This window comes from Sceloporus undulatus, chromosome 1 (genome assembly GCF_019175285.1).
Source record: "Sceloporus undulatus isolate JIND9_A2432 ecotype Alabama chromosome 1, SceUnd_v1.1, whole genome shotgun sequence".
Lineage (NCBI taxonomy): Eukaryota > Metazoa > Chordata > Lepidosauria > Squamata > Phrynosomatidae > Sceloporus > Sceloporus undulatus.
The window spans coordinates 323677705-323698732 of NC_056522.1; the positions used below are offsets into that span (position 1 = coordinate 323677705).

At 43.0% G+C, this 21028-nt stretch overlaps 1 protein-coding gene across 3 annotated transcripts in view; it reads left to right on the top strand.

The window, feature by feature from the left end:
* The window catches only part of KATNBL1 (katanin regulatory subunit B1 like 1), a 44664-nt gene extending 29813 nt beyond the window's left edge, over positions 1 to 14851 (top strand). For 2 of the 3 annotated variants that reach the window (XM_042440638.1, XM_042440629.1), the window contains 7 exons: positions 6696 to 6978; positions 9403 to 9521; positions 9908 to 9958; positions 10046 to 10135; positions 10975 to 11064; positions 11427 to 11520; positions 13168 to 14851. In XM_042440638.1, coding sequence (XP_042296572.1) covers positions 6696 to 6978; positions 9403 to 9521; positions 9908 to 9958; positions 10046 to 10135; positions 10975 to 11064; positions 11427 to 11520; positions 13168 to 13200 — 760 coding nt within the window. In that variant the 3' untranslated portion in view covers positions 13201 to 14851. The remainder of the gene's footprint in view (positions 1 to 6695; positions 6979 to 9402; positions 9522 to 9907; positions 9959 to 10045; positions 10136 to 10974; positions 11065 to 11426; positions 11521 to 13167) is intronic. The other variant, XM_042440644.1, reaches the window with a different exon arrangement.
* Positions 14852 to 21028: the final 6177 nt, after the last annotated feature.

The window sequence follows — 21028 nt, forward strand, 5'->3', positions numbered from 1 at the left end:
AAACCCTCCAAGCGCCCCCATAAGTCATCGGGGACTGAGGGTACCGAGCGGGCCCCCAAACCGAAGAAGGGATCAGAGGGCTCCCGTTCGAAGGAGGCTACCGAACCGGAGGTCCATCTCGCCTCGCCTTCATCCTCCAGGGCATCCAAGGGATCGTACCATGCGTTACCTAACGAGCGCACCGAGCCGGTGCAAGGGTCAAGGACCCGAGGCCTTCGTCGTCGACGGCGGCTGCTGTCCTCCTGGACCTCCCGGACAACCCATTCTTCCCGACTGAAGAGCCTCCCAGGCCTGGGAAGAAAAGGCACCACGACGAGGCGTGTCGGTATCCTGCCCCTAAAAAGGCCAAGCCCTCCAGGGATCGGCCCACCACCGACCCACCGAGGGCAAAGGAAGAAGCGCTCCCCTCCAAACAGGCTCGCGCTTCCACTTCGTCGGCCCCCCGCGACCTGGAGCCAACGCCAGTAGACCAGGGGACCCCGGTACCGGACACACCTCTACCGGACGCACCTCTGCCTCTTCCGACCATGGAGTTCATCCACGGGACGGATGACACCGCGCCTCCTCGCTCCCCGGAGCATCGGTCGACCTCCCACCCGGCAACCGATGATGAGGACGACTTGCCCCGCGGACAAGACGTCCCAGACCTCTTCTATGAGTCCAGATCGGTCCCGACCGTGTCGGTCGACGAGAGGTTGCCGTCTCCACCCCGTAGACGCGAGAGGTCGCCGTCTCCACCCCGCAGACGCTCCCGGTCCTCAGTCGACTTTGCTCCAGCCCGCCCGAGATCCCAGGTCAGAGTGACGGATCCTCTCTCCTCTGACCTGGACTCCGAAAACGAGCCGCTGCCACCTTCGGAGGCACCCTCGGACAAGGATGTCCTCTCGGGCTCAGCCTCCCCTCAGAGGACAGAGCCGTCTTCTCCGTCGGTCGACGTCAGGTCCTTCACTGAACACGTGGTCAAAATGGCGAGGGCCCTTGACATCGAGCTTGCATCCGCGGAGGACGATGCCGAGGACCCGGTTGAGCGTCGGGTGCATGGACCAGTCCCCACTCCGCCGTGCCTGCCTCTCCTTCCCTCTCTCCAGACCATCGTGAAGAGGTCCTGGAACTCTCCGGCCGCCCGGTCTGCGTCCTCCCGCAAAGTAGAGTCGCTTTACAGAGTCGCCCCGGCGAGTGGCCCTTGGTTGGCCGAACACCTTAGGCCGAACTCTGCCATCGTGGAGGGAGCCCAACACAGCTTCGTCCCGAAGCAGGCCACCTCCCCTGTCGACCGGGAGGCAAAGAAGGTGGACGGACTGGCCAAGAAGGCGTACTCGGCATCGGCCCTTGGGGTCAAGGCCGCCAACTACACCGCTTGCATGGGGGCCTACGTCCAGATCCTCATGGAACGGATCTCCCCCCCCCCCCCCCCCCCGTTCCGGACGTCCCAGATGACATCCACAGGCAGCTGGTGGAGATCAGGGACGAGGCGCACTCCATCGGAAGCTGGTTAATCACCACTTCCAGGAACATGGCGGACTGCCCCGACCTCAACCCGACGGTCAGAACTGCCATCGAGGACATGCCGCTCAACGGAGCCGGCCTTTTCCACGGCGAGACCGACGACCTCCTGAACCGCAAGTTCAGGATGAAGGCGGCGGCGAATAAACACGGCAGGTCCTCAACACCCGCCCGTGACAGCCGCAAGGGTCTGTGGTTCGCGACCGTCGACCTGAAGGATGCCTACTTCCACGTCGGGATCCGGGAGTCCCACCGGAGATTCCTCGCCTTCGCTGTCGGCTCCGACTCGTACCACTACAATGTGCTTCCTTTCGGCTTGGCCACGGCTCCACGAGTCTTCACGAAGTACATGGCACCGGTGGTGGCATACCTTTATCAGAAGGGTTTCATGGTCTTTCCCTACCTGGACGACTGGCTGTTTGCAGCCAAGTCCCAAGACGAGCTGCAGGAGGCAGTCGCATTCGCCCTGCGCCTTCTGGACTCCCTCAGGCTGGTCGACAACAGGGAAAAGTCCCATTTTTCGCCGACTAGGCAGGTCAAGTTCATCAGGGACATCCTTGACTCCGAGAACTGTCTAGCCTTGCTTCCTCCGGACCGGTTTCAGGCCCTGACAACATCTCTCAGGCCGTGCATCTCACACAGAAGGGTGAGAGCCAGAGATGTCCAAGTTGCTCTGTGCCACATGGCATCGACGACATTCGTCACCCCTGGCAAGACTTCGTCTTCGTCCTCTCCAATCCTGGTTCCTCTCCGTCTTCTCTCCGTTGGAGGACCCGCTTTCAAAGTGGCTCATGGTTCCGAGACCGGTAGCCGCTTCTCCCAGATGGTGGCTTAACGGCTCCAATGCTTCAACCGGGATGCCCTTTCATCAGTCCCAGGCACAACTGACCCTGACAACCGACGCATCCCTGGAGGGATGGGGCGCTCACCTGCTCGACTTCGTCGTCAAAGGCAGGTGGTCCGCACGAGACAAGCTCCTCCACATCAACGTGTTGGAGATGCTCGCAGTGGAAAAGGCTTTAAGGGCGTTCAAGTTTGCTGTCTCAGGGAGAGTGGTCCTCCTCTGGACGGACAACACCACCGTGATGTACTACATCAACAAGCAAGGTGGTACCAGGTCCAGGACCCTGCTCAACCTCACGCTCCGCATCTGGGACTGGTGCACCCAGAGACGCGTCCTCCTCCAGGCGATTCACCTTCCCAGGGAGGACAACGAGCTGGCAGACCGCCTCAGCAGGTCTCCATCGGTGGGCCACGAGTGGAGGCTCCATCCCGGGACGGTCAGCGACCTCTCCGATCGGTGGGGAATCCCCCGGATCGACCTCTTCGCGACCAGCTGGAACAGCCACTGTCCCCAGTTCTGCTCCAGGAAATGAATGGACGGATCCCTCGGAGACGCATTCGCTTTCCTCTGGACGGGGGAGCTCCTCTGCGCCTTCCCTCCGTTCCCTCTCATCATCAGGGTGGTGTCCAAGATGACAACGGATCGCTCACACGCGATCCTGATCACCCCGTGGTGGCCGAGACAGCCGTCTCGACCCGCGTCCATACCTGTTGTCAATCCAGGACGGACGAATTCTCCACCCGGACATCGAGAGCCTGCCGCTGGTGGCCTGGAGGATTCGGCCCCGCCTGCCTTGCCGGAGTCGGTGACGACGGTGATCCTGGCTGCGAGGAAGCCTTCCACCCAGCGGTCCTATGCCCTGAAATGGAGGAGATTTTGCCTCTTCCTTGACCAAAAGGGCTTGTCTCCTGCACAAGTGTCCACTCCAGTGGTGCTGGAGTCTTGTGATGGCACTTTTGGATGGAGGGCTGTCCCTCACGTCCATCAAATGCTACCTTTTTGCCATTTGTGCCAAATACCAGTTCGGGGAGAGGGTTTCTTTATTCAAAGACCCCTTGGCGAAGGGGTTCTTGAAGGGTTGTGCCAACCTTTACCCTCCTGTGTCGCTACCAACGCCGGCTTGGAGTTTGGAGCTGGTACTGTCTGCTCTCCAATCCAAGCCCTTTGAACCGACGGCCACAGCGGACTTGAGTCTATTGACTTCGAGTACCGCTTTCTTTGTGGCCATCACCTCTGCCCGCCGTGCAGGCAAACTCTGTGCCTTACGGAGGGACCAGCCATTCCTGAGGTTCCACAAGGGCAAGGGGGTCCTCTGTACGGACATTACCTTCCTGCCTAAGGTAGTGTCTGTTTTCCACATGTGCCAGGACATTGTGTTGCCCACTCTCACATCCAGCCCGATGTCGGATGAAAGGCGACGCCTTCACTCTCTTGATGCCAGGAGAGCGCTGGCCTTTTACCTGGACAGAACTGCTGCCTCCAATTGTTCCGAGAGACCTTTCCTATCTACTCGGAACCAAAGAAGGGGTTGCCTGTGTCTGCTCAGAGGTTGTCCAAATGGGTGGCTGGTACCATCCACCTCTGCTATGAGCTGTTGGGTAAACCTCTCCCTGGCAGGGTTCGTTCCCATTCGACAAGGACAATGTCAGCGTCCTCCGCATCCCTCTCGGGGATTCCTTGGGGGATGTCTGTAAGGCTGCTGTCTGGTTGCAACCTCTGACTTTTACTACTATAGGTTGGACACCAGAGCCATCCGAGACACAGCTTTCGGGAGGGCTGTGTTGATTTCAGGGTTGCATTGATTGCACTACTGAGGTTTTGTGTTCTACAGTTGATACTGTTTACATTTGTTAAATGTTGGTCTGCACAAGTCCTATGGGATCGGTCTTGCATGACCTCTGTTCCCTTCTCGGGCTTAGCAAAGTTATTGCTATGTGATCTGTGCATGAACAAACAGACTGACTCCTATGGTCCAAGGTTTTTTTATGGTAATAGATATACCTTTGGGTTACCATAGCTTTGGTATCAGGACACTCCCTCCGCCGTATACCTTAGCTTGTCAGTCTAAACCCATTTGTATGATTCGCAGAGACCACGAAGAAGAAGGACAGGTTGCTTACCTGTAACAGTATTTCTTCGAGTGGTCATCTGCGAATACATACAAATCCCACCCGTCCGTCCCCTCAGTGTCCTGCTCACATTGGCTCTCTTACCATCGCCTGCTTGGCGGAAAAATTGCGGAACTGGGGAAAGAGCGGGAAGGCAGGGGCCTTATAACGGGTGGGCGGAGTTACCGCCAAAAAGTTTCAATATGTTGCAGAGTGAACTCTGCCCAGTGATTCCAGTAGGTTCCGAGCAGCACTGCGCAGGCGCAGTGAAACCCATTTGTATGTATTCGCAGATGACCACTCGAAGAAATACTGTTACAGGTAAGCAACCTGTCCTTCTCTAGGTCCCTGTGAGTTCATGGTGAACTTCAAAACTGAAGGAACAGTAGCTTGGTGGGCTAGGATATGCAAAGTAAGCAGGAAGGAGTGGGGTATTCCCACCAAGCTGTTTAGCTCTAGAATATTCCATGGAGATTCTCTGCACAGGTAGAAACCCCATTTGTGTAAGGCATAGATGACCACTTGAAGAACCATAATTACAGATAAGCAATCTGTTATTTCCCAGATCAACCAGTTTATTGGACTGTATATTGTAAACACTCTGCTGCAAACCATTACTGAAAGTATGTGTTTCTCTGGCCCTTGTTCACAATCTTCCCAATGCTTATGCTGCTAAGAAAAACAACCCTTCCAGTCAGACAGCAAAAGAAAAAGGAAAAGGGGGGGGAGACATAAAAAGATTTTGTTAATAAGGATTTCACTGCCAGAACTTTAGTTAATTGAGGTGTGCCTGTATTTGCCCTACTATTTTCTATGTGCACCTCTTTTCATGATAAAGACGCCTTCAATGCAGTTATTATGTCACTGTTTTGAAGTAAGTTACAGATTTATATGAACATAGAATGGAACCACCAGTATGATGGTCTGTCTGGTGCTTGACAGACACCTTTTTTCTCAACTTTATTTTGCTGCTTGCTGATTTAAAAAAATTGAGCATGCATATATCTCACTGACATTATAATAAATTAGGGAGCTACATCCAGTTTAATTGGCTGCAAGTTGTACAGACTTATGATGCTAACATTGTGCCTAGCAGATGGTCATTGACTAAGTATGAATGTGACTTTAGGATATGGTAGTCATTATACTTTGTGGAATGCTTCCTCTTTTCCCTCCACTGTGTACCTTGTGGAAGGGGCTGGAGATGCATGGATATAAAATAGGGATGGAGACTTCCAAGTCCTGAGAACAAATCCAGGTTTCTGGGGTTCCAGAGATAATTCTGTCTACTTCCATCATTTAGTGGTTTCCCTCCAATTGTAAGTTGGCATGTTTGGGCCTGCCTTTTTCCGTTTACGCCACCCTGACTAGACTCCACAGATTGAATTTGGTGCTCAAACTGAAAAATGTTTCCCAGCCATGAGAAACCATCAAGAGAGATAATTCATCTTTTCAGTAGGTTACAGCATCCTGCCCTGTTTAACATAAAAATAACAGAAGTAGATTTTCAACCACCTCTTGATTTGTTTTCCTTTTGTGGCATTTTTAAAAGTCTCTGACCCCCCCACCCTCCCGAAGATCCCAAAAGCAGAAAATTGATCCCCAAACACATTTAAGTTGCCTAAATTATATAAAGACTTCTGGTAGCCTATGTAAGAGTCCCTAAAATTTGTCTAAATTTGCCATTCACAATAAAGTGACAGAAGTATTGAAGTGCAGATTTAAATTAAGCTGTGCTGTTTTGTTTTTGTGAAAGTAACTGCAGGGTGATCTGGGGGGAAAAACCTATGGTTACAATACAGTATAAAGCTGAGCTTTTGTATGTTATACATCCATTCCTCCACATTTGTGGCTTTGACTTTCGCAGATTTGATTATGAATCTAGGAATTGCTTGTTCCTCCTGCTTGAATCTGCTGGAAGCTGGCCATAGAATCACACTGGAGGACCTAGATAGAACATTTGTCTAGACATTTGTAGGTCCTCCAGCACAATTCTGTGGTCAGTCTCTGGCAAATAGTGAACACAAACATATGCTGGAGGACCTAGAAGTTCCTAGAGAACTGTTCTCTCATGTTAAAAAATAGTAGTTTTTTTTATTTGCGTTCTTTCCACTTTCACAAGGATTCTGTGCCCCCTCAACCCATCAAATGTGGAGGGCCCATAGTACACCCAAATTCACATGCACTTTGTACACAATGTTTAATGCTAAGATAGTAAACTTACTCTCTTCCTGTTGCAGAACAACAGTTGGACAATCTGTGACCAACCCTCACCCTCTGTTCAAAGTAGTATATTGCAGAAGAAAAGTTCACTACTATTCTCCAAAGCCTTGTTTCAGAAAGAAATCACTCCCTAAAGTCAAGGGTCGTGACATGGCAAATAAAGAAAATGAACTGGCATGTGCAGGTAATCTGCCAGCAAAACTGCCTGCTGATGGTCGCACATTCTTGCTGAATTCCAGTGATTCTGGTCGTGCTCAAACAGAGAGTCCTTCATCAAAATACAGTGGATTTTTTTCAGAGGTAAACTAAATTTGTATTATCTAAAACAATAGAACAAGTTTTTATTATTTTTTAATAAAATATATTTAAAGCTTCAGGTAAGCTCACTAGCATTCTGTTTTACTGATTTTAAACTCTTGCTGGGGCAGAGGAGTAAAGATCTCATGGTGTATTAAATTTACACATCTGTTTCAAATGAGCACAGGTTTCCTGTAGCAGTTACCTTATATACTTGTGTAAAAGCTGACCTCTTGTAGAAGGCAAGTTTTGGGGCCCTAATTATGTATTTTGATATGACCCATGGATAAATTGAGGGTGCCTATGCCACTGGTGCTACCATATCCCTGCTACTCCCTTTGCCTCTCAGCATTCCTTTGAGAGAAAGTATCTGTGAGTGAAGATTGCCTACAGTCATATTGCTTTTATAGCTTGTTGTTGGCAGGAGGGTTTCAAACTACTAGTGCCCCCTTTCCCTTCTCTCCTCCCCTTACCTCTCAGTTTGGGCTTTCCAGCTCAAACAGCAAGGGTTACGTTTTGCCATTTTAACACTCTCCTTCGCAAACAAAACAAAGCAAATAGACAGGAGTCCTTATCCCTTTCCCTGAGACATCTTCTTGTTCATGCTAGTGAAAGCAGCCCGAGTCATTGCAATTCTCCCCCCCCCCCCGAAGCAGCAGCGGCTGATTTCACCAATATGAACAAGAAGATCTGTTGGGGGAAGGGGTGTAACGCATAACCTTTCTATTGTGGCAGGTGCTTAGGACTTTTGTTATTCCACCACTGCCACCAAATTATGTAAGGAAGCTTTCCTGTTGTGCCACCCAATTATGTGAAGGCCCCGTTTAGTTAACTATCCTAACGCTGCCACCAATTTATGTGATGTATACCCAAACCACAATCCTTTTCTATGATGACAGGCACCTGGGAGTTTTTATCCCATGGCTGCCACCTGGGTTTTGTAATGTGAGTAGCATGGTATTAACTCAAGTCCAGGCGTGTCCTTCTTGAATCAAACAAATAAAACTTTATTTATAAGAAGGTTTAACAGTGTTGGTTTTAATATAATATCTTATGTAATTGTTACTTTCTATTTTGTTATAGTTACCATTGGGTTTATACATCTTTATCTAAATGACAAGTTTTTTATAACTAAGATTCATTCAGTCCTTCTATTAAATTCTTCTCTTAAACTTAGACCTAACAGTCACCAAAGCTAACACTGTCCCACAGGATATCACACTCCAGCCACTCCCTTTCCTAGAGTCCTGGAAGTGAAACGATAGGGAGCCCTTTCCCACTCAGACACTACCCCTAACCGTCTTTCTCTATCCCTGGAACCCTCACTCTCAGGATTCCAAGCCCTAACTGACTGTTCCCTCAGGAACTCATGGAACCCAGTCCTCTCTTGGACTCATCTGTTCCCTCAACTGTCAAATCCCAACTGTCTCTCTTCTCTAACAGCTCAGAATTTTCAAAAGTTCCAGCCCACATCCTATTGGCTGGTCTTCAGCTGCCTTCTGATTGGTCAGCTGGGTTTTCTGTGTACCACAAAGGGGCGCATGAAGGGTCTATTTATGGGCTCTGTTTGTTTGTTTGTTTGTTGCAGACAAAAGAGTTAACATGGTACAAACCTAACACCTCACTCCTTGACCTGGAGCACCCAAACAGAGGGAAAGGGAAGGAAGGGAGAAAGAGGAAGGGGATGCTAGTTTGCTAGTTGCTGTTATTCCACCCAGAACATACAGTGGGCCCTCAGTATCCATGGGGGATCTGTTCCTGAGTGCCCCCCCCCACGGATACCAAAATGTGCAGATGCTCAAGTCGCATAGTACTCAATGGTGGCGCAGTCATACCACCATTGAGGACGATGACACTTTGTCCCCACCCGCCATCCTGATGCCAGCCTCACTGCTCTCACTGCAGCAGGGGGCTACCTTTTCTCCCTCCTCTTCTCCCATCACCACTGCCATGGCTCTTCCTCCTCCTCTTAATCCACCTTCCTTCTCCTCCTCCTCTTCCCCCCCTCCGTCACCCTGCTGCCTCTCGCCCTCCTCTTCCTCTTCTTTGCTCTTCTTCCTCCTCATCCCCACCACCACCTCCTCCTCTGCTGCTGCTGTGCCCCCATGGGTTTGCCATCCGCAGATGCTCAAATCCACAGATGGCAAGTCCACAGATATGGAGGGTGGACTATACATCAATTTGCTATGGTTTCATGAACTGGGGAGAGGAGAAGGCAGCTGAGATATGACTTCCCATTATTTGTAAGGATAGTTCATTAGACTTAGGAGAAATCACAATTGTTTGCTGTTTATTGAAACTTAGATTCTGTAATTTTTTTAAAATGATCAAATAACCTGTGATAAGATATATTAGGATTGATGAGATCCAAAATATAGAATGATGTTTGTTAGTTTATGATGATTAAATTATTCTTATGTCTCCTAGGTTTCTGAAGATCATGAAACAATGGCACAAGTTCTCTTCAGTAGAAATCTCCGGCTGAATGTAGCTTTAACCTTCTGGAGAAGAAGAAGTATAAGTGAGCTCATAGCCTATTTAGTGAGGTAAAGATGGAGAAAATTACTGGCATAATCCTGTTCACCACAAGCACAGGACTTGGGAGGGGGAGTTCCTATCTCAACACAGAGAAAAGGGGCATTAGATGAGAATGGAGGAATCATGCACTGACCTTTCATTCACCTTAATGAGCCCTTTGCTACTTTGACAAGATAAGGTATGATAGACAAGGAGATTCCAAAGCCTTGGGAGCCCTCCTTCAATGCTATCTCCTGTGTCTTCTATGTGTCTAAAAAACAGACAACAGCTGTTCTTTACCTACTGTACTGAAAGGTTTGTGCTAGCTTGTCAGATAATGAGTTTGAAAGTCTGCAAAGTCTAGAAAAAAATACAGAAAACAGTGTCTGATGTATTTTTTCACTGTTATTTCTAGAATACAGGATCTGGGTGTAGTGGTAGACTGCCTTCCTGTTCTTACCAGCAGGTAAAAAAAAAGTTCTAGGGGAGGGAGTTTATGGAATTCAAATCCAAAAAATGTAAATTCATGTATACTGACACTACCTTGTTTCAGTTTACAGGAAGAAAAACCATATATTTCTGTTGGCTGCTGTGTAGACCTTCTACCATTAGTAAAATTAATGCTTAAAAGCAAATTTGAAGAGTAAGTTAAAATATAGTTATTTAATGAACATTTAGATGATAAAAATGTCTTTCTCAGTCAGTTGTTAAAATTTGTTAATTATGACACATGGAATTACAGGGCTGGATTAGGATTGCAGATCATATAGTTTTTTTTCCATGTGCTAATTTCTCAAAGTGTAGTCCATGGGCCTCAATATCGGCCCCCCAGGAGTCAAAATATGATTATTTATTCACTTCTTGGCACACACATTCTCAGTTTTTCTCACCTTCATTGCATGCTTTTGCTGTAGAACACATGAGAAATGTGCCCACCACATTCAGTGAGTGTAACCATACAGTATATAAATTGTGTGGACAAAGTATAATCCATTGGCCTCAATATGGGCTCCTGGGGTCAAAATATTTTCTAAAAATGTTGATAGCTCCTCCATGACCTTTCCCCCACTCGAGCAATTGCTGTGTTGGGAAGGGATGGCTGTGGCTGAAAACCAGGTTTGAAAAGTAAGAGAGGACAGGTACAGTTGTCCTGCTTGATGGAGTTTTGTTCTACAGTCTGTAAGGATTAAAGTATCTAACTGGACAACCCTCTTTGCATTCTAAAGACTTGAACCTTCATTAGAAATAGAAATGTATCAGGAGACCAGATAGTATGAAGCCAGGAAGTTCTTAGCAAAATAGGTTTTATTTAAGCGTTTTTGTTCCAAAATGCCCACCAAAGCCATCTTTTATACTCTCGCTTTTCCATGCCAGTTTTCTCTTGTTTCTTTGAATAAATATTTGCCAGTTGTATTGTCTGAGCAGATTTTGTCTCAACTTTGAATTTGCGTCTGTTGTAACACCTCCCAAAAATTGTTTCAGATATGTGATCGTTGGTTTAAATTGGCTCCAGGCTGTGATTAAGAGATGGTGGTCAGAGCTCTCTGCCCATACAGAAAAGATAGAGGATGGGTAAGTTATTAATATTTGAGCTCAATGTTGCAAGTACAGTAGTATACGATAGTATAGCATATCTAACATTTAGGCCTCTGATATATGCCATCAAAAAATTCAAGGGGTTTCCTGGAAGATAAGACAGTAAAATCATACTTAAATCCAGTTGAGAGTTTCTAATTCTGATGGGTTTGCCTTTCGTGGGCATTGTGGACCCACATTGCCACTTTTTATCAATGAGAAAATATATTAGCCAATATCTATTAAAGTCATATTAGAGTGTTTTGTACACTTCACTTTCATATATTTATGTCTGATAGATAGCTGCCATGGTGCACTTGACTGCTGTATAATGACATACCTATGCCTTTCTTTCATAGAAATATACAAATTTTAAAAGAACAATTAAGTGGATTATGGAAACAAGAAAATCATCTTACTTTGGTTCCAGGATATACGGGTAATATAGCAAAGGTAATGTGCTCACAGTAATGACAAGTAGAAAAATAGTAAAATTTCATAGTGTGTTAAAGATATATAACCTGACTTGTGTCTTGCTTTATTTATTGATGTAATGTTAATTTTTACTTTGAAGTCTCAGTTTTGACTCCAAATAGCAGTTGTTTTGCTGTTGTTTTGCTTATTGTTATGTGTATGGGCTTGCACATACTGGGTTGTCCTATTTTTTAACACAATAGCAACAATTTATGAAACAACAACTTTTGCACTTTTTCACTGTTACAGAGGCCCACTGAGAACTTGGGCTAATTCTATCTGTTCATGGGAAGAAACAAAAGAAAATTTAAATTATCTAGTTCTAAATGTTATTAATTAAGTTAAATTAAATGGTAGAGAAGAAGACATAGTAATGACAATAAGTACTGTTCCTACACCACAAAAAAGAAGAGCAGCTTGAACATATTTGAGCAGACTTTTTATTCAAAACGATAGATACGTTTATGTGAAATGAAACCACCAGGTCACGTAAGCAATGCATGAGTAAACAAAAACCTTTTAAATTTTTAGATACTACTTCAAAGCTTCTTTTAAAATCTATTTTTAATTTCACCAACTTCCCCTTTTACAATTTAAATTTTTAGTGGCCAGACTTACAGATATATCTATGCTTTTTAACATGCTGTGGGGTAATTAGTTAGGTGCTCTCCCCTTGTCTCGTTGTTTTGTTATTCATGCATGCTCAGTAAGGGGTTCTAACGCAGCTGCTGTTTACCTTGCCTTTTGTAAGGAGGCACATGTGGCTACAGTTGAATTGACTAGAGTTGACTCTTGATCTTCCCAAACTGATGCATTGTTACATTGTTTACTACAGATTTACTAGATTACAAATTTATCTAGACAGAGGGCAAGGAAGAACAGGGACTGGGCAGGAACAAAAACTATAAAAAGTCAGCATCTTTCTCAGGCAGTTTGCTAACTGAGGTATGCCTGTATTCCTGTGCTGCATACAGTGGGCTAACAGTGAGAATGTGGCACACTTAAGCAATTAAGTGAGTTTTGGGTAGACACAAGATTTCAACTAGGGATACTCTGCTCCTATTCCATTTTAAGCATCTATGCTACTCTCGGTCACTTGGAGAGACCAACATGGTTGGGAAGGGCAAGAGTCTTAATCTCAACCAGTCTTTATCCTGCCTTGTTCTTGCTCTCCTCTTTGCTTCCTTGAATGGCTCTGAGCATCTATTGCTGGAACAGGAGGCTGAATAAAATACACATAAAGGCTGAACCACCATTACACAACAGTGCCTGTTTAACGTGTGAAATACTTTGCTGTAATTACTTTGTAGGCATCTGAATTGGGGCTGGGGGGCAGTCTTACATGTATGAATTTCTAGGAAGGGGAAAGATGAAAGAGTCATGTTGGGAAGCATTCACTAAATCATCATACAAATGTCCATGTTGATGAACAATACTGAAAAAGGGGTTTTCTGTCTAGAGTTAAATAGTACTTGGACAAGATCATTAGATGGGTACAGAATGACCAATCTGTTCAAATAATCAGTGGTATCCTTTTCTTGTAATTCGAACCCTATTATGTGCCATAAATTGCTATTTGCTTTTTTTTTTTATTATAATATGTTTTTTACCTTCTGCTTTTTTTAGGATGTGGATGCTTATTTATTACAGCTGCACTGACATTCTTGGAGGGAAACATGTGTGTGTACACACTGCTGTGTTCTGGCCACGGAAAAGCCCTTCAAGTAACACTGAACTATATACTATTTCCAAAAGGACTTCTCTTCTGGAAACTGTCTGACAGAAGAGGATATTAGAAGATGAGACTGTTTAATGCAACCACTAAAAACCATCTGCTTCACATTGAAGTGGAAAAAAAATCTAATAGGAGCATCTTTTACTTCAGTGAGGTGAAAGTGCACTATGAAAACTGTATGTATGCCTTTGCTGCATTTGGGATTTGTTCAGTTACCTGCTGAAGTTGTGAAAGTGTTTCTACCACATAATTGTATAAAACAGCAAAATGTATTTGTGAAGAAAGAATTGCAGAACCCGTCACTAGGAACCACAAGAGATCAGTCTTCATAAATATTTTTTAAACTTTGTTTTTCATATGAACTGTAAAAATGTGTTTATAGCCAAGATATGTTACAATTTTGCAGTTTTGCTGTACTGAATTTTTGAAATGTGTATCTGCTATATATTAATCAAGATATTAAAGACTATTTTTGTTGCACTACTGAGAAACTGTATATAGCAAGAGGCCTTAACTACTAGTATTGCAAATAGCCAATCTATTAAGATACATATAGAAGGATGGAAACTCTTTATTGAAATCAGGACGTTTACACAAATTGTGTACAAATCATTTTGAAAAAAATTGCGCACTTAAATATATTTAAGTGGATATTTCCACTGACTACTTAACCCGTTGACCTAATTGTAAGAGAATAAAGAAATATAGGCATGGAGAGAAACTGATGGCCAAATTCAGCAGAATGTTAAACATGTACACCTAGAATTTTTAGTACCTAAAGTTTCTAATATATTATGTTGTGTATAATTTAAATTACCTACAATTGCATAAACATACTAGACATTACTACTGTTTTAAATTAAGTTCAACACTATCTGGGTCTCCAAATCTACTTAGAACCTCTTCTGTTGTACTTAAAAGATTTATAACTCCTGTTCTAGAAATGTTTACAGCCAGGGTAGGCCTGTGCTTTTCAGATTTAACAACGCGTCTGCTACCTCCTCTAACAAATGTTGCTGCAGCTGTTGCAAATGTAGTTGCCATATGGCCATATTCCTAACTTAACATTTAAACTTAACTGGAATATGAATGCAATACATCCAGTGCAAAAGTTTACAACTGTTCTTTTATTGATTTGTGATATTTTAGTTTAACCTGCTGTGGTTTATCAGCTATATTAAAAAGCAAAACAGAGCTTGATGGGTTTGTGGGATGGCACCTATGTTTTATGTAAGTAATAAATGTTTGTCCAAATAAAATTGTGCAAAGTGCCAGCTGTGCACTAAAACAAACTGAAATGTATTTTTGTAAGATGTCAACCAAGTTGATCATCAGACTTAACTTTGATATTTGAATTAGTCTAGGGATTATACTTGAACTGCTGCTCTGTGGAACTGCAGCCTCTTATACACAGAACCTCTTTTTTGTATTCCCAGGTTGTTATAGTGCTGGTCAAAATCAAGGGACCAGTATCTCTACACAGACCTACTATGATCACTTTCCCAAAGTTACTCCAAGTTTCTGTAAATCAAGAAATTGTCATAACCAGAATAAAATCCTGTTTTGTTGCCTTGGTTTATGAATCCTTGTTACTGTGGAAAGCATGGCAGTGCTGAAGCAAATTGCTCCTAGGTCTTGTATCTTGAAATTAAAATAATTTTTATCACAGGGGTCCAAAGTAATTTTAAGAGTAGGTACAGGGTGAGCCTTTCTTATCCAAAAATTTGAAATACTCTAAAAACCAAAAAAATTTTTCATTTGTGGCTAAGTTAGTGACACCTTTGCTTTCTGATGATTCACTGTATACAGACTGTTTCATGCACAAAATTATTTTTAAATGTTGTATAAAATTACTTTCAGGCTGTGTGTATAAGGCATATATGAAACATTAATTAATTTCATGCTTAGACTTGGGCCCCATCTCCAAGATATCTCATTTGTTGTTGTTGTTACGTGCCTTTGATTTGGCCCTGACTTATGGTGACCCTGTGGATGAGACAGCTCCAAGATTCCCTTTCCTCTACTGCTCTGCTTGGGTCCTGCAGGCACAGGCCCATGACCTCCCTGATTGAGTCTAGTCATCTGGTGTGTGGTCTTCCTCTTTTTCTACTACCTTCCCTAGCCTTATTGTCTTTTCTAATGAATCATGCCTTCTCATGATATGACCAAAATACAGGAGCCTCAGTTTCATCATCTCGGCTTCCAGGGAAATTTCAGGGTTGATCTGCTCTAAGACCCATCTGTTTGTCTTCTTGGCCATCCATGCGATCCTCAGCACTCTTCACCACAACATCTCAAATGCATCTGAGGAACTAGACTGAAGTCTAGGAAAGCTCATGCTGCCAATTTCTTTCAGGTAGTCCCAAAGGTGCTACAAGATCTCTTTACCTACAGCTCACATGAGCTTATTTTCTTTCTGTCAATTTTCTTTATAATGTCCTGGCTCAATGCTAGAGAATTCTGGGAAGTGTAGTTTTGTGAGAGATTTAGCCTTCTCTATCAGAGAGGTCTGGTGCCAAAATAAATTATACTTCTCAGGGTTCCCTAGCACTTAGGGCAGTTAAATCAGTCTCAGATTAGATTATTTCTGCACTGTGTTTTGGACCATAGAGACTTTTTAAAATCAAATAGTTCTCTTGTGTTGCAGTATCTCAACTATCTACTCAAAGGAATGTCAGCCTGTCTGTAGCACAATAGTAGGCAACAGAGAAGTGCTAATACATAGATGATAGTTTGTCAATAATATTCTACCCTATAGTAGTCATGGGAAGAAGAGAATTAGGAATATAAACTGGTGGTGCACAAAAAAAAAGATGTTACTAAATTTAAGTTTTTAATAAATAGGGAGTTAATTTGTAGATAATACTCTGGTGAGTTACACACAAGGTGAATCTAGCATCTACTCTTCGGCATACCCTTTATAGTGAGCTTAACCATATATTATCACCATCATGTAACTTAGATATTGCATGTATGTCTGTAGCCGTGTTCCAGTAAACTCACAAGCAGGGCAGGGTGGAGGTTACCATCAGTTGTAGATGGTGGGAACCATCTACTGTATAATTTGAGTGTATATAAATAGATGCTTTAGTTTAGCTGCTATAGGTCAGTCAGTGTACTAGCTGTCTCCATGAAGTTATGTATTCCATTCTGTAGAGCACCATAGCAATCACATCACACCTTGACAATTCTGCTGGAGATTTACACTTATGGCAAAATGCTTTCTTTGCCCATCTTGAGTACTGAGGGGAAATTACATCAGCATCTTTTCTGTTTGTGCACTGGATTTGTTGACAGTATTTTTCCATTTTAAAAAAAATAGTAAAAGTGATGTCTAATGCCACTTGATAGTGATACAGTGTTGTTCTTAGGGATAAGAGCCATAAAACAATAATTTCTGATCATTGTGTGATCATGACCAGTTATGACTTATTATTAAACAATATGACTAACGAAGACATAAAATGGGCTATATGTCATAAATATATTCAGTTTCTCAATCTAAAGACACATTTCTCATCAATATTTATGTGAATTATTTTTTAAAAGCACGTGTTTATATTTTGATTCAATATGTTATATCCTGCATAATGAGTTAATGTTGTATGAAGTAGCAGATGTGTGAACTACTTGAAAATGATATCTCTCTTACACTCCTTGATATGAAACTTGGTGTTGGTGTACTATTCTACATTGGATGTCCAGAATATTTCTACTGTCATGGAGACAGTAAACTTGACTAAGTTTATCATAGTTGTCACTATGGGAATATATTACATTACCAACCTGATGTTGCTTGTTCCTCAACTATGAATGGAGAATTGCTTCGACAGTCTTTAAATGTTACTGTATTACCATATATACGCAACTATAAGTTGACCTCATGTATACCCAGTTCCAGCAGGCTTAACTGTTTGTGCTCATGCTAAGGGCTGGATGGATGAGAGAGTAGAGGGGATCAGTGCTTCCAGGACAGATTACAGTTCCCTTTTTAAATAAAAAGTACCATACTTACATTGATCCATGCATAAATCAACTCAGGTTGTTTGGGTCAATGTCTCACTAAAATTTCTGGACCTACATATGAGTGTATATGGTAAACTCAGAACCAGTTAGTAGAACTACTGGTCTTTCCATATTCTAGCATTGGGGGATATACAGTACAACTAAACATGATGCATCAGGAAGCCAAATAGTGAACAAGAAAATAACAGGAAATCTACTGTATTCCAGATAAAGAAAGTTAGCATCTTGTTTCTAAACATTTAGTTATCTTTGGTACAATAAGCTATATATAACTCAGTGCATGCATGCACTTTCCAAATTTGCCGTGGATCATTTTACCAGAACACTGAGGGTAAGGAGAAGGTAGTAGCAAACTTTAAAATCTCAATCTGTTAGATACACTATCTGTTAGTTTCAAACGTTTTGACCATGTTAAATATTCTAAAATAACATTGGGCTGGTACAGACCAGCATGAAAAGCTGGCTTCCAGCTGGCTTGGGAGCATGTATGCACAATGCACGCCCCTATGACGCCCAGAAACTGGCTTCATGCCGCCCGGCTGCCTGTATGGTAGCCAGCTTCAGGGCACTCTGGTGGCATGGTATCTAGATACCGCATGTCACTGAGCACCATAAAGCCTCAGCAGGCGGAAAAAGTCGGCTTTTTGTCTGTACAAAAAGGCAAATGGGGGTTGTGGCATGTGGTTGCCATGGCCCCAGTCTGGCTTTCTCGGGCAGTTTGCAGCTGTCTGTTCCGCCCCTTTGTCTTTCTGTTTTGTCTGATGTACTGCTAACATTCTGCAAAACTAATAGCTAAGAAAAGCTTGTGTATGTGTCTTATCAGTGAGCCTTTGATTTAGCCTTGAAATATGGTCCTCAATGTGAAATGTAGACAAGCTGACTCTTCAGCATAATTATAACATGTACATTTATTGCAAATTTATTTGAATGAAAATGAGACCATTGCTATATAGGTACTGAATATCAGATGTAAACGGACATCTTGGGGTTACACAATGCCCTCACCAAACATGTACCACAATTACGTTTATTGGGTTTTGTTATAAAATTAAATGCTCCCCACAGAGGATGGGAAGGCAATTTTGCCATGTTTGTCCCTCTCTGCAAGTATTTGGCCCAGAAGAAGCCCTTTCAAAACTCGGACAAGATTTTGTTTTGTTTTCTGTTTTTTAAAGGTAAGGAAGCCAGAAGTCATTTCTTGTTTTGAAATGGAATTCCTGACCTAAAATTGGCCAGGGCATCCAAGGCACTATAGAATTGTTCTTAAATCTGGCAGGATTCAGTTGTTATCTAAGTTTGTTGAATCGGCATATGAAGAAGAGTGGGTTAGCCTTCCCTATTCCATTGCTCTCGTGCAGAAAGCTTCCCATATGCATTCTTCTCATGATTGGGGACTTTGATGTTTTCAATTCCCTATCAGGGAAATGTGAATTACCGAAGCTCTACTATTATTCAGATTCATTGCTGTCCATATTCATTGGGAGCAGGCAAGGTTTAGGGACTTGTTTTTACTCCATTTTGAGCAAAGAATGGCCTGCTGCCCTTTCCTACCCACTCTTCCATTTGCCTCCTGTGAAAATTGTTGCTGACATTATAAAATGTCATTAAAAATCTAGTACTAAAGCACCATATGCAAAGTAAGAGGTTTTAAAACATTTTCTTACATGTAGAAGACCATCAATTTGAACTTCATTCAGATTTTTCATTTTGGCATTGCATCTGTTGCTCAGTGAAACCCTAATATACTTATAAAGACATTCATCTAATTCTGCTTTTTTCCCTCTGCGGAAACACACCATCTGTAGCTGAAGAGAACATGAATGACTTGATCTAAAGGGAATGGGGTACTGGTTTATTACAGGAGTGCTTGATACATCCTTCTGTGCATCTGTCTGCTAGTAGACAAAGACCATGGGCAAAAGAGATTGCTTCTGGCTTCCTTGTACACCAAAATTGCTTGAGAGAATGGGAGGAATCACTGAGGAGCGATGGATGGGTGGAAGGAGGAGGGAAAGGGGAAAGGGAAGTTCCATTGCACAGACAAAAGTGCAATGCTTGCATGAAATTAAAATACCTCCCATTTTCAGGCGGCTACTTCAGAGCTATCTGTTATAACAATAGAAAGTATGCAAATGCCCACTTGTCTCCATCATAGTTTGAAGACTATGCAAACAGAGGGGAAAATCCAGTTGCGCCCAGATTTTCTCCAATTGGTGGGAACCCCTGCTCTCTGCATAGCATAGCCCACTTGCAAGGATCACGCACATGGCACTGTTGTTTTCTTATTCCCTGCACATGCTGACATGTTTTTTCCCCCCAGACTATGGCTTCGTCCTGGTTTCCTCCTATTTCAGCCTCATGCATTGTGTAAACAGGCATCAAGTTGGATTGAAGCAGCTACTTTTTGCCAGTGCAGAGAACCACTCAGACACCTGAAACACGACAGGCTGACCAAGGAGCCCTTATAGGCATGCATTTTTATAGGCTGGCTTTTTTTATTAATAAAATAAATTTTATTTTATTTGTTAGCAGTCTACAGGAGCATCTTCTTGTCACTGAATCTTTGTCTAGCTGGCAAAAAGCTGTATTCAGGCCTGGCATATACATTTCTTCAGAATGTTTTTAGATGATTCCATGTAAACCAGAAACATAGTAGGAGAAAAATAAAGGTGGGGGGATAGACCAACTACTGTTTCCCTCTAGAAGATTTCCAAACTCCTCAAAAAGCTGAGAAATTAAGAAAGGGACCTTAGTTACACATTTGTACCTAAGTAGGTGCTATAGGATCTCAGCCAGAATCTACATCATCATCATGAAACACAAACCTGAATTGCAAAGAAGGCTTATGCAAGGTTGTTGTCTCTCCTGCATACTGAACTATTAGTAATTTTGTATTAGAATGTCAGGCAGTATTAAAGTCCTGAAAACAGTAATAGAAATATGAAATATTGTCTTATGAAGATGATGTACATGGATTATCTTGCTGATGGATAAGCTTCTACCTGGAAGGCAATCCTTGTGACATGCAGGGCGCAATAATTCCCAATGCCACATTTAATTAGCAGTCGACTGTGGTTTATGCTATTAGTCTGTTAAATCAAACCAGAGCAATCTCTTGTTCTGAAACTAAAAGTTCAACAGAGCCCTGATGGGAGCTTGTCTTGCTGTATAAGAAAACTGCTGGTCCATAAAATTATTTTTAAAAGAAGAAGCTTGTCAGGACCTTGGTTTGATTTACATTCCAGGAATTTAGGAGCCAAGAGATTAAAAGGCAGAGCCTAAAGACAATAAACTTTTTGAGCCAAAAAGGTTTTGGCTGTAATTGCCTAAAGAATATCATGCCAAGTGACAATAGTGCAAACAATACAATAAAATGCAAAATTATTTCTACTATTGTAGGTGTAACAATAGAAACGTAAAATAATTTACAACTTTCCACTCACAATCAGATCACACTATATTTAGTTCTCTTAATACCAGTCTAATTGAAATAGCAATGTATCTAGATTTATCTTAATGACCAAAAGAAAAAAAAAACAGAAGAGGAAGCTTGAAATTTAACTGTTATAAAAAATATAAACAATACATTTACATCCATCTGTTTCCCTTACAACGTTGCTATCCTAAACAATTTGGCAGGTGTTACAATAGGAGTCCAGACATCTATCATAGACAATTCTAATGGGCAGCAGTCATTCTGGACTGCTAGAGACCACAAATAGAACC